This window comes from Solea senegalensis, linkage group LG20, assembly GCF_019176455.1.
Source record: "Solea senegalensis isolate Sse05_10M linkage group LG20, IFAPA_SoseM_1, whole genome shotgun sequence".
Lineage (NCBI taxonomy): Eukaryota > Metazoa > Chordata > Actinopteri > Pleuronectiformes > Soleidae > Solea > Solea senegalensis.
The window spans coordinates 2487679-2501227 of NC_058039.1; the positions used below are offsets into that span (position 1 = coordinate 2487679).

Here is a 13549-nt window from a genome sequence, read left to right on the forward strand (position 1 = left end):
CTTGGCGAATGTCCCTGAGAGTGTTTGTGCGACTGAGGGTGAGGCTGACACATCCCTCAGCCTGTGCAACAGCAGCGGGGTCCGAGACAAGGTCGGGACCCTGTCTGTCAAAACACACGGGCAGAAACATGCAGCACAGATCCTAAGGGCAGGAGATACCAGACAGCGGAGAGGAGACAAGAATTAATAGATAAGGGAGCACGGCAGGGGGAGGGACGGAGGGACGGAGGGCATCATGGTAACCAAGAGACACATGATGCAACAGACGCAAGGGGTGGGGGAAGGTAAGGGAGCAAATAGGGTACATGGCGAGGGCAAACTGGGAGATAAATCAAACGGGAGGAAGTCGGGAGACAGAGAAGCAGAGGAAGTGACAAGAAAATATGAGGGTATGGGTAAGAGGATAATTGGGCAGTAGGGTATGCGAGGAAGGAGAAACAGCTGAAGAGGCACTCGGCATAACCCATAAAGTACTCAGCTGAGGGCAGAGGAAGGAGGGGAAAACCGGGACGGCAGCGGCGTGGACTGCAGGATACGAACAGATGCTACAGATTACGGAAGCATGGCGGCGATGAAAAAGTGCAGCTGAGACATGCCACGGGATGAGTTAAGGGACTGACAAGAGGCAAACGAGCAAGAACAAGTCGTGAAATAACAATTTAGCGAGACAGAGAGATATGGGGCAAGGAGACGGGGCAACCAAGCCTCGGAGAGAGGACATGTAAGGAAAAAGGAGAATAAATGTAGTCCCATGACTTGCTACCATTTCCATTACTTCTTTTGAAATGTCACAGAAGTGACAAAAAAAATGAAGAGGCGAATGCAAAGTGATTCTTTTATGGAGTATGAACTCAACAGTAATAGAGTGCAGAGCCGAGGATTTAAAGAAAAAAGGAATTTGGCCAAAGAGCTTGACAAAAAGAAGGAAGTAGGAGAAATGGTGTTGGCCTATTATCATTCTGCTGGTATGAAAGAGGAGCTGGAGGAAGGAGAGAAGAGGAGAGATGGCAGGATGACTGGGGAAAGGAAAAAGGACACAGGATTGTAGAGGAAGGGGACATGCCAGTGTACCTGGGCATCAGCTGAGTGAAGGGAGGAAGAGGAGAGAGAAGAGGAGGAGGAGGAGGAAGAGTGGAGAAGGAGGTCGAGAGCAGCACCACACTAGCAGGAGTTACATTGGAGGAGCCCGAGCAGACGCTGCTGGGAAGAAAACAAGGGAGGGAGGGGGCGGAGGGGGAGGGGAGGGCCAATGTCAATCCTGGCTCTTTACTCAAAAAAAAACAAAAAAAAAACAGAGTCAACATAACTTTGGATTGATTCCTTTCTCTCAACTCTAATCACTCTAATCACTGAAATGTGGTGGATGTTGTCAAAAATTAGGGAATGATGATAATTACACATAATCATTAGCATAAAATGATCTCATCTTGGTGAGTTTTCTTTTCTTTTTCTTCTGCAAATTGGTTCCAGTTATTAAGTTCTAACTAACATTCTGGACCAAATGTGAAATTTCACACTTCAGAATAAGCAGATGGCAGAAAGGAGTGTGCAGGTGCCAAAACACTGAAGATTCCCACCAGATTCTGTCACAGTCGACTCCATCTCTTGGCACAAATTCTGCACAACATTTAGTATTCAATTCATTTTCCAATGCAGGAATTTAATTAATGGTTTTTTTTAATGGTCTTTGTAATTCTCACCAACTTTTTGGAAACAAAATAACAAATAAAAAAAGTTTTCTCAGAATTTTCACTTTTAATTTCAGAAATCTGTCTTTGAGAAAACTCTCTGCGTTAATCTACAGTAAGTTTATTACACAATATGTTTTGACAAAAAGTTGAAATAGTATTTGTTTACTCGTGGTTTAGCTTTTTCTTGACAATGTAATATGAATGTAGAGTTTTCCTACTTTAAGACTTAAGTCATTATATATTTTTTCTTCTTTCCTCTATCTTAATTCTTTTAATTATTTGAAAGCAAAAACGGTAAGAGGTTATTTAGTGTCTTATTTTATGGGTTAAGGATGTGTGTTGAATAATGTAGAACCCCACAAAGAGCTACTGTCTACATTACAGTAGCTGATCTTAATAAATCAAATCAAATTAGATTACGGTTGGAATTATGTCTTTATTCTCAGAATTCTGTCCTATTTTTTATTTTATTTTGTTTCCAAAAAAACGTCACATGTGGCCCTAATCCTCGTCCGTGTAAGAGACCAAAGACGTTGATTTTCTACACGGCTTTCACACAAATATTACTGTGGACTGTAGTTTGCAAAGCATCATGGTCAAAACTCATTGACAGTAAACAACTGTTCCAGCTAATCCTTAAAGACTAAATCCAACAATAACCAACCGTCAGCAGACGCAAAAGCAACTAACGTTCAGGCTATAATTTGTAGATTAGTAGTGGAGCGTCAACACTGGACGATCAAAATAAAGTTAGAACACTACTGTCTTACGTCTTCAGGGGGGTTTGTTGGAAATTTGGTTGAAAACAAGTGAATAAAGTGAATAAAAATGTTGAGCTTGTCATTTTACACCTCTTTAACCCTTAATCTCAGCAGACGTGGGGGCGGCGATAGGCGGGGTCACACCCTGGACTGATCGTCAGTCCATCACAGGGACACAGAGACACACAGAGAGACAAACAACCATCCACTCTCACACCTATGGTCAATTTATAGTGTCCAGTTCACCTAAACCCCAAATCTGCATGTTTTTGGACGCGCACACACAGGAGAACATGCAGTCGACCGGGCCACCGTGTGTCAGGACCAACAGTCCTCAAGCAAACCAAAACCTGGTCTTAATGAAGCCCATCTGACCTCATAGGACGGGCGTAGACATTAAGTCTTTGTTGACGCTGTGCAAATGAAGTCAATGCAGTGTTTAGTTGCATGTGCTTGTGTGTGTATGAACTATAGTTATATCTGGTGCACAGAATAGTTCCTCTTATGGAGATTAATGAACTGTGTCTCCGATAGAAATACATTTCATTAACTAAACTAAACGTAAATAAGACCAATAAAGGATCCAGATCCCAGGGAAATATAAGATATTACCAGTATGACACAACAACTTGTCTCCATGGCTGAGAGGGAAAATGTTTTTTTTGTTTCTTGAGTGTAATTCCGTATGATTTAAGAATAGATTTTTACACCACGATGTTTGACTGTCATGTAAAGTATTCCAGCTGTTCATCATGGCACTGGAACAGCATACAAATGCAGAGACATTTGAGGGAATCCTTTACACCGCGGTATCCAATCACTAGTGTTTTACAAGCTAAAACATATATATATGAATAAGAAGGAATGCAGGCCGTGCAAATGAAGCCTATTCACTGCAGACTCTATCATCTCCATGTTGGTATTCTTCTCTAAAATGAAGTGAAGTTATGGAAATAACATGAATTATAGGTGAGAGAGTAGGAACAGAATCGAGGCTGACAGGTAAAGTGAGGCGGTGAGGAATGAGGCCAGCAGAGATTTATGTGTGGAACATTTCATTGAAATGGTAGAATTTCATGAAGCCACTCTTAATTTTAATAAGTATAATAAATTAGTATGACTCGACTTTATGAGATTCAACATGAAGACACATTTGAGTGCAGCTTTTTTTTTTTTACAGTTGACCACATAAGCATTTCCCTCTTTACAACATAGTTACTTTTTATATCTAAGGCATAATATTAACATATTTCAGTTCACCATTTTTGTAATATTAGCAATTCCATACTAAGACGTAATAAATAAACAAAAATGAACAATAAACAGACACGTATTTCCAAAACTGAAGCACAGAGCTCTTGGTAATGAAAACTCTCTCTCTCTGTGTCCAATGATGGGGGGACTGATGTGTGAAAGACACAGAGGACACTTTGAGACCTTTTCTCTTTGACATCTTTTCATTTTATCCACTTTTTGAGTCAGTGGGACTATGCTTTAAATCCCCAAACTCTATTCTTCTTCATCTCCTCTCTCCTGATAACTCCTAACTCATGTTGCAGACATAGACACACACACACACACACACACACACACACACACACACACACACACACACACACACACACACATTCCTAGGGACACATTCAAGCTGGTTTGGTCAGTCAAGGGTAAACAATCCCAAAAGGAGACTAAGCCTGGGCTCCTGGAGAATGTTTGGTCAATGCCCTGGAACTCTGGCTCAATCAAACTCTGTCAAGCACCAATGGACTGTGTGTGTGTGTGTGTGTGTGTGTGTGTGTGTGTGTGTGTGTGTGTGTGTGTGTGTGTGTGTGTGTGTGTGGATACAGTCTGGATAAAGTAACAGAGAGGAAAAGACAAAGCACTTGTTTCCTTCTTGTCCCATTGGCCTGATTTCATTCCCAAATTATTCAAACCGAGTTCTGAATAATTTCCAAACATGTCACTACATCCGGCGGCTACGCTGTGACTGAACAGCATATAAAATAGAATACTACATCAACAGTTAATAATGGGGCCGTGCACATGATGTGCTGGATGTTGAGCAGCCACTTTGACAACAGGTCACAAAAGGAAAATCACACGTGTAAATAACGACGTGACTGAGTTCCATTTCCTCAGTTTCAGTTGTGTCCTGATTTGCATGAACTAAACAGAGCCAGTGTTCATGTCATCAATCTCATTAATGTCATTGGTTTAATGTAATTAATCAGTGACATCGGTGCTTTTCCTGCTAAAACTGGAGACAAAAATCACTATTATTGCTCACAATAACATTTGTTCTAACTTATTATCTTTCTAATGCTCAACATGAACTACAAGTCTTGGTTTCACCATTGAGGAGAACGTTAATCAGCTGATATTTTTAATAATGAGTCAATCTTTTGCATATTTTCCTGTAAAAGAAATAACATCTAAGGTTTTCAGCTAGATAAATGTTAGAATAAATCATTGTTAAAGCTTTTCTGAGTTTCAACTGTTGTCTCAAGACACTTTAAGACATTACGTAGGACTAAAAGCAAGCTCCCAAATAAGCGTCCTATGATTTAGTTTCAGTCATAACCTTATAATGTTCACTGTGGTCATGTATCAGCTGAGAAAAAGACATAACATCAATAAATAAGAGGTAAAAATATGTAGAGATAATGGATGAACTGAAATGACTGACTGCAAAATTAGACAGAGGTGGATTAACTAGACTTCCGGTTTACAGGGTGAATCTATGAACTCATGGTCTTCTCCTATAGAACATGATGCCAATTTTGAGAGGGAAATGGACAATGGACAATGGAAGTGGACACCGGTGTGATTGACAGCACATTTTTTAAGGCTCCACTGCTACATCGACTTTTTTTTAGATTACACTCTTTGGTTTTAGACTTTTGAAGTGACAGAGTGTGGGTCAAGAATAGAGGAAAATGAACAACTGCTGACACACACCGTGCATTAAAACGTGATTAATGAAGCCAGATTTTCCAACCAAGTGTGCCGATGAAAAAAGCATCCCAGTGTGCATCCATAAATGTAAATGCCTGGCCCTGGTGCATGCCGCCGCCCCATTGTCCCCGCCTCCGTGTGTGTGTGTGTGCAGTGGGACTCATTTGCAAGTGTCTGTGTGAGCGGGCAGATCGATGTGACCGAGGACCCCGCAGCCGTAGCCGTGAGCTGGCTGTCTTTGCAAACACGAGGGCACAGTAATTGAGGCGTCACGCCGTTCCCCTCTTTGTCTCTATGCAAAACATAAAGAGCAAGTTAATGGTCCAGCAGGGATGAACAATGCGTCGAATGCAATGATGGAAATAAAGGAAACAAAGATAAGCATTATTATTCCTTACTAGACTGTGCACGAGGGGACGATGCTGCTGGCTTTCCCTCAAAGCGAGGATGCATTTAAATACTGCGGATGTGCTGTTGCACTCGCACAGTCCGTGTGCATCTACCCCCCTATATTCATTCATAGGCGTTTGACTGATAGCACCAGTCTGTATGAGGCTGCTGTGAATGACTACAGCCCATGTTTACACCCAAGTGGCTCCGTCGCTGTGCCGTTTGGGCGTGTATGGAACTGGTCGGATGCCACTGCAGGTAAACACACCTGTGGAAAAGGCATACGCTGCTCTACCCTGACGGAGAAGCAGGAGAGAATGCACAATCGGATCTATCTACGAATATTTCCCTGGATATAGCATGTCATTTGAACGGCGGCCAAACGGAATGAAAAATAAATAAATAACTCCAAACAATTGTGACTCTGGAAATAAGTATGTGAGTGTTGGAGCTGCGTGGGAGTATAGATATGTGCTCTCCACTCGTTTGTCTACATGTGTGAACGAGTGCATTGTATGATGTGTGTGTGTGTGTGTGTGTAGGCGTGTGTGAGGCGAGCTGGCAGAATATAAAACTGGAAAGGAGTCAAAGAGCAAAGTAGTTGGAACAGAAAGCAGAAAATGCCTTTCTCTTCTGTTCAGCTGAATAAAACATCTAAGATGCTGCAGACGGATAAACAAACAAGTAAAAATCTGCATTAAAACAAGTAAACTTTTACAAAAAAATATAATTGCTATGTACTACAGTACATTTAAGACTGAGGCTAACTTTGCCCAATGCCTGATTTTTTTAAAAAAATGCCAAGAATTGGGTTGAGAGAGTGGGGAACAGTGAAGGGGGGCGTGGTCTGATAGTGAGACATCAGACCACGCCCTGGTCGCAATTGCACACTGTTCAAGCAGTGGCGAGAGGAAGGTGATGAAGTGACAACTCTAATGTTTATAAAAGGGGGAGGAGTCTGGGACAACAAGCCTCCCAGGTTTAGAGGTGTAGTTACGCATTAAATGGAACATTCACAATTTCCCAACTCACATGTTGGTTTTAAAAAAACATTTTTACAAATCTAAAATCTTAGTTCTGATCATTTTCATTAATGTCTTATATTCCTTTTAAATGTATGTTATTAACTCTTGAATGTTTTGTAACTCTATTTACTAATACAGTTGTAATATTGTCTTAAAAACTGTGTATATTGGAAAATGCCCATACTGATTATAAATTAGCCATAAAGACTGAACTTGGATTAGTGCTGCAGCAAAGAGTCTGACGTCATATCATTATTTCACTTTAACATTCACAAATTGATGAAATTCTGTTGCTGTGATTGATTCAAAGATCCATAAACCACATTTTAAAAGAATCCAATTCAATGCTTTAAAACTCCTTAAAAAAACATGTCATCATAAAGAAAAAGAGGCTTCTTTGATCATTCATACGAGTATTTTTTAGACCTTATTATGGTCTGTTCACACCACTACACCATCAGAAGAAATGCATGGCATGGAGATAATGAGATCACACCACTGCAGGTGCAGAAAGCCAGCGTCATCACCCGTGAGAGCGTTTGCCACCAGTTACCTTCAGTGTCCTCCAGATACGGTTAAATAAAGAAGTTCACAGAAATTATAAAAGACTTTTGAACTCTTTTTGTGCCCAAGTGATGAAGCACAGGGAACCCTGCTTTGACCTCCCTCTCATCATGTTGCTGTTTTACAATTCCCACTTCTCTATGTGAGGACTAATTAGAAAGGTAAAGACTATGAACTCCCCTCCAAAATAAGACGATCAAAGGGAGGTTTCGACCCGCACTTCATTTTCTCCTCCGCTGCAGGCGGCACCGTTATCAACCCCACTCCCAAATTATATTAAACCATGACGGGAGGGAATGGTGATCGTCAACCATTCATTTTTCACTGCAGTCTGGATTATAATGGGGGCACACGTGGATGAATATGTGATCAAACCTCAGCATTTGTGCATCCGTGTAAAATGGTATTAAAATGCGAGGAATGAAAGAAGGAGCCACTTAATTAAATTAAACCAAATACTGTGTTGACGCCTGTGTGTTCATATCTACCTCCTCCAGATGAGCAGTCCGACTCCCATGGAGAGCAGCATGATCAGGGCAGCCACGGACACGACAATGATGATCACCACTGGGTTCTGCTCGCTGGACGCCAGAGCCACTGTTGATGATACACACACTTTTACACCAAACATGCTCACGGTCACTCATACAAATGATTTTAATCTTCATATATAGATACATATAGATATATGTATATATGTATATATATATATATATATATATATATATATATATATACATATATATATATACATATATATATATATATATATATACATAGATATATACATAGTACTGTAGTAAAGTCTTAGGCCACCACCACTAGATGTGTTGTTTTAGCAATGCTATAATGAGCATTTCTCAAATCGCTTTAGTGGAGGACTTCCAGAATATACAGTAAACATGTATGCAGTTTTAAAATAACAAATATTTAAGAAAAACTGCCTCTACAGTACATACGTACGTATATACATATATATATATATATATACATATATACTTATATGTATATATATATACATATACACATGCATATACTGTAACCATAAATACACTATACCTACAATATTCATCACTCCCTCATACATTGCATGTACAGCATATTCAATTATAATACAAGTGTGGACAGAAACAGGAGCAAATAAGTCAATCACCTTAAAGTCTGAATTAATGTCGGTGTTTGGTTAATCCACAATCTCTCCATTATTAAAATCCTCACTTGATCCACAGTTATTAGACTGAAGTATGTCTAGAATGAAGTGACTGAAACACCTTGTATTTCTGGAATTTACAGTGCACTTTGTTGTTTTTGTTGTTGCTGTAAAAGTGATGATAGCAATAAACCAGAACCACAGTCACTGACAAAACAATCATGTTTTTGGGGCCAATTCAGTCGCTGCTGGTGAGCTTTCAAAGGCATTCCATTATCTTCCTACTTGGATGCCAGGTTAGGCAATTTTTTGTAAGCAATTGCACTGAACTTGTTATATTTTGAGCTTTTGTTAAAAAAGCACACATTAGAAATGTTCTGTCACCTGCTGTTTTCCAAGGTAAATAAAGCTCAAATTATGAGAGCATGCAGTGGTCAGCTGTTATCTGGACTAATGTGAACAGTAGAATATAAGAATCACGTGAAACAAACAAAACATTAAAGGACCAGTGTGTAAGAATTAGTGACATCTAGTGGTGAGACTGCACATTTTAGCAATCAGAGGATTCCTCCGCTCATCCCTCGTGTTCCATAGCGAGTCAGAAAACTACAGTGGGCCTCACATTAAAGTCTTAAAGTCTTAAGTACATATATTCTAAAGCAAAAAGGATTATTATCACATTACTAATGGGTGCTATTGACTTAACTTAACATGTACTTAACCTATGTGATAAACACTTCATTTGGCAGATACAGTGATGCCATGATGAGGTGAAGCAGTTCATGATGATGTAGCGTTAATATTGTTCATAATCAGCACTAGGTCATAATCTACTTGACACTTGAACGAGCCTGAGGCAAATGCAGAAAACTGCATATGTATAAGTCCAGAAAGGTTACTGTGCAGCAATGACCTCTCACTCCAAAGTGAGGCAAATATATGTGCAACCCAAACCCTTCTCTGTTGTCAGTGGCCTTTTGCCAACAATGGAGGAGAAAGGTTGTTCAGGTCGTGCGGGGCAGCTCTCCGTTGGTTTAAACTCTATAAATAATGTCAAGTAACTCCACTACACTGAGAATATATGAGCCAGATAAATGGTTAAATAAGTATACGGTTCAAAACTAAGAAGTACAGCGTGTAAAACACACACAGACACAGAGATATGAAACCCTGAGCCACATCAAGTTGCACAAAAGAAGAGGCATTTCACAGCTTACTGCTAAAATCTCCAATCTTCACACATAATCTCAGATACAGTCAAATCGGCTTCCGTCTCTATCCTCTGTCTTTCACACACTTGCGGCACACCTCGCTGTGTGAGCTGGCCAGGTGCCGGCACAATGCCGATCCGCCCGGCGGTGCCGACACGATGGGGAGTGAGGGGGTGAACGGGGGAGGAGGAGGAGGAGGAGGAGGCGTAAAAAACCCCAAACGGCTACTTACGCTCGCCAAGTGTCTGCAACTCCAGGGGAGCACTGTACGCCCCGTAGTCGATAGGCGGCGGAGAGGAGGACGATGAGGATGAGGAGGGTGAGGAAGGGTTAGAAGAGGAGGAGGAGGAAGAAGAGGAAGAGGAAGACAAAGAAGAGGATGAGGAGAGTGATGAGGACAGGGATGAGGAGGAGGCCGGCGTGGACAGCGGGCGGATGAGGAAGACATATGTGGTGCCAGGTTTGAGGTTGTTGACACTGATGCGAGTGGCGGCCGTCTTCACCGTAGAATAACTCTGATCCTTTTGTTCCTGCACAGACAGACAAACAGAGAGCGACATGAGACAAGAGAGCGAGAGAAAACAGCAACAACAGGAAGACAGAAACAGACAAGTGGGTGGAATCCATTTGTGAGGTGCCTTGTTCGTTCCTAAGGCGCAGTTTGTCGTGCTCGAGGAGGTGAGAGACAAAGTCTGTAACCAAATCAAAGGCTTGATTTGTTGTGAGGAAGGATTTCATAGAGTCATGCTCCCTTTTAAAGAGCCAAAAATTCAAAGACTCCGACAAATTGAGGACTTATTACCCTTGCTTTCAATAAATTACTGTCACTCTGGTTTGGAAAAAAAAAAAAGGACAAAAACTCAGACAGTAATAACAGTCTATTGAATAGAGATGTAGTGCAGAGGTGATGCAGTGACACTGCACTTAGTGTCGGCTCAGCTCGCATGGAACCTCACTAGAGCAAAAATGCAGCAGGAACCAGGTACTACTCCTAATCGAAGTATAGTATAGTATAGTTGAGTCCAGCTAAGTACTGCGAGAACTGTATAATGGAAAAGTGCCATAACTCTGCCCAATGTCGCATTTTTTAAAATGCCAAGAAGTGGGCTGAGAGCAGAGTGTGGGGCGGAGAGTAGTACTAAAAGGGGGAGGAGTCTGGACGAGCCCTGTACTAATTCGACAACAAGGTGAAGAGAGCTTAAAGCAAGTAGAAAGCCAAAGATAATGGCAGATGCTGTATGAACAACACCATGACTGACTCCAATATGCTGAACAGAGGACAGAGGACAGAGGCGAGACACTCAGAGACGCCATGTTCTAATGTCAGGTTTATGAATAAACTGTGTAGTAATCATTACTCATTACTGCTGTGAGTCACTATTATCATAATGAGCCTTATCAAACACGTTTAAATGTCCCATATGCTCAAGTGTTATCGAAGGATTTTTAAAACCTCAGCGTGTTCAGTACAGCGTCTTGGTAAAAAAAGAAAAAAGCCCACACACAGACTAAGCAGAGCCATATTTTATACTTTTATAGACCACGAGAGAATCGCTGTAGCTGTATTGCCTTTTCATCTTGTTCTCGGTTATTCACTGTCTGGCCCTCACACCATCTCCATTCATCTACCTCCCTCCTGCTGTTCTCCTCCAGCGCGGCTCACAAAGCAACGTCATTCACTTAATTCTATCACTGTGTCTTCACTCTGAGCTATCCCTAATAATCTCTCTAACCTTTTCCTCTCCCTTTGTTATCACAGCGGCATCTCCGGCTTTCAAAAATGCACCTACAGTTATCTTTCCTCAACTGAAAACTGCCTTCTACGGCTTTCTTTTATTTGTCTAAAGGAGTGAGAGTAGAGCAGTATTAAATATGGTGTAACAGAGAAGAGAATGAGGTGTGAACGTGGCTGAGGATTGTGATACTACAAAAGAAGACGTATGTAGACGTGGAGGAGTGAGCATGACATCTGTGGTTTACGTGCAATCTGACTAAGTGCTACGCTCCGTGATCTCGATGAGGCTGATGAAACGAGACTGGCTGTCCGTAAAAAGCAAAAGGGAAACGAGGCAGTGATGTGGCACTGAGGCTGAACTTCAAAAGACACCTCAGCAGGCAGCGCTTCACGGAAATGATTTAATCATATGAAAACACTGCGGCTAATTTGCTCTAAAGTCACAACCAATGGAATATGATAAAATGTTTAAAAACAGCAGACGTGCGGATGCTTTTTGCCCTTTTTTTCAGCATCAAATTGAATTGAAACTGAATTTTTTATGCCAATACTGACATTTCAGAGTTAAATCAACGAATGGAAATGATAATTTACCTCAAAATTGAAAGCAGTTTTCTTTGAGGTTAATGAGTGACAATAGAAGTGATATCCATGAATGAGTCGTGAGATGACGGTGAGGGAAAAACACTTTTTTAAATTTGGAGCATGACCCACATAAACTTTCTTTAACGTGAGGCATGGTGCAGGTGCATCTCTAGTTCTAGTTCAGTATGAAGATGAAGCTTTATGTGTCGTGAACAGGGTAAAGGTTCCAGCTGGCCGTCCTTTATGATTTATGCTCTCACACAATTTACTTTAAAAGAAATATACAACATAAATTAAGGCAACAAAATGCAACTATTTTTGCCCTTAAAATAACAGCTTCAAAATCATTTATTAGGCCAGAGAATAAAACCCATCGCGACCCTACAAAACGAGACAGATTATCAAGAATGTGAAACGTCAACAGTAATCTGCGATGACCATTACGGAAGGAGATGTTTTTGATTTATGAGATTCAACATGTATGTCTTTTTGTTATCATTATTATTATTATTAGGGTTCGAGCAACTTGGTTGCAAGAACCCTATTGTAATCGTAAGAGTTATTCTTCTTTTTATTCCGCCTACCAAATAAATCGCGTTATTGACATGCCCCAAAACTCACCAATTTTTGCAAGCGCATCAGACCTGGTGTAAATTTACGTTTATTAGTGTAAAGTGGGCGGGGCAAATAACTGCTCCATAATATTGTTGTTATTATTATAATCATATTATATTGCTATATTATTTTACATTAGCTATAGGCTTTCTTTTGTCTGTGCCAAAGTAGAGAGATGACTTTTTTTATGGTATGTTCAACAGACTATAAACAAGTTTTGCTGATTTATGGCACGTTTCCATTATACAACTCGGTTTGAAGGGATAGTATCTAATACCTGGTACCTGCTCCGGTGAGGTTCCAAGCCAGCTGAGCCGATACTAATGTGACGTCAACAGACTGGATTTAGCCACTGATACTCAGCGGCTAAATCCAAGCTGTAGATCAGTTAAAAATATTTAAAAATCCTTAAAACGTCTGACGGGTGTATTTTCTACTGTGGCTAAATAATTAATTGACTTCCAATTGAAATCACAATATTAAACAATGCAATTATCAAATCCCAGACTGCAGTTTAATGTCTGTATAGTTGGTTTTGTCGATGTAAATTTAATGTAATATAAGCACGTTGCATACAAATGAATATAAAGGTCTTAAACTTGCAGGAGAATATAGAGTCGTAAAAAAGTCCAGCGTGCAGAATTGATTTGGGATCTAGCAAATTGTACAGTGTCAACAAGTCAAGCAAAGGTTGCATAGTGTTGCTTTAAAGATGACGATGTAACAGTGGATTTACCTTCTCATAGTATTTGACCTCGTATTCGGTGCGGCTGCTGTTTGGGTAGGAGGGCTCCCTCCACACCAGCGTTATGCTCTTCTGCTCGATCTTCTCCGCTCGCAGCTCACTGATCAGAGACGGCGCTACAG

At 40.7% G+C, this 13549-nt stretch overlaps 1 protein-coding gene across 2 annotated transcripts in view; it reads right to left on the reverse strand.

Annotated features, from left to right (window-relative positions):
- Positions 1-13549, reverse strand: part of LOC122786474 (ephrin type-A receptor 7-like) — a 158470-nt gene that overhangs the window by 23130 nt on the left and 121791 nt on the right. The window contains exons 6-9 of one of the 2 annotated variants that reach the window (XM_044052813.1): positions 13419-13543; positions 9980-10277; positions 7875-7983; positions 1072-1200 (exon numbers count right to left, since the gene is read on the reverse strand). In XM_044052813.1, coding sequence (XP_043908748.1) covers positions 1072-1200; positions 7875-7983; positions 9980-10277; positions 13419-13543 — 661 coding nt within the window. The remainder of the gene's footprint in view (positions 1-1071; positions 1201-7874; positions 7984-9979; positions 10278-13418; positions 13544-13549) is intronic. The other variant, XM_044052812.1, reaches the window with a different exon arrangement.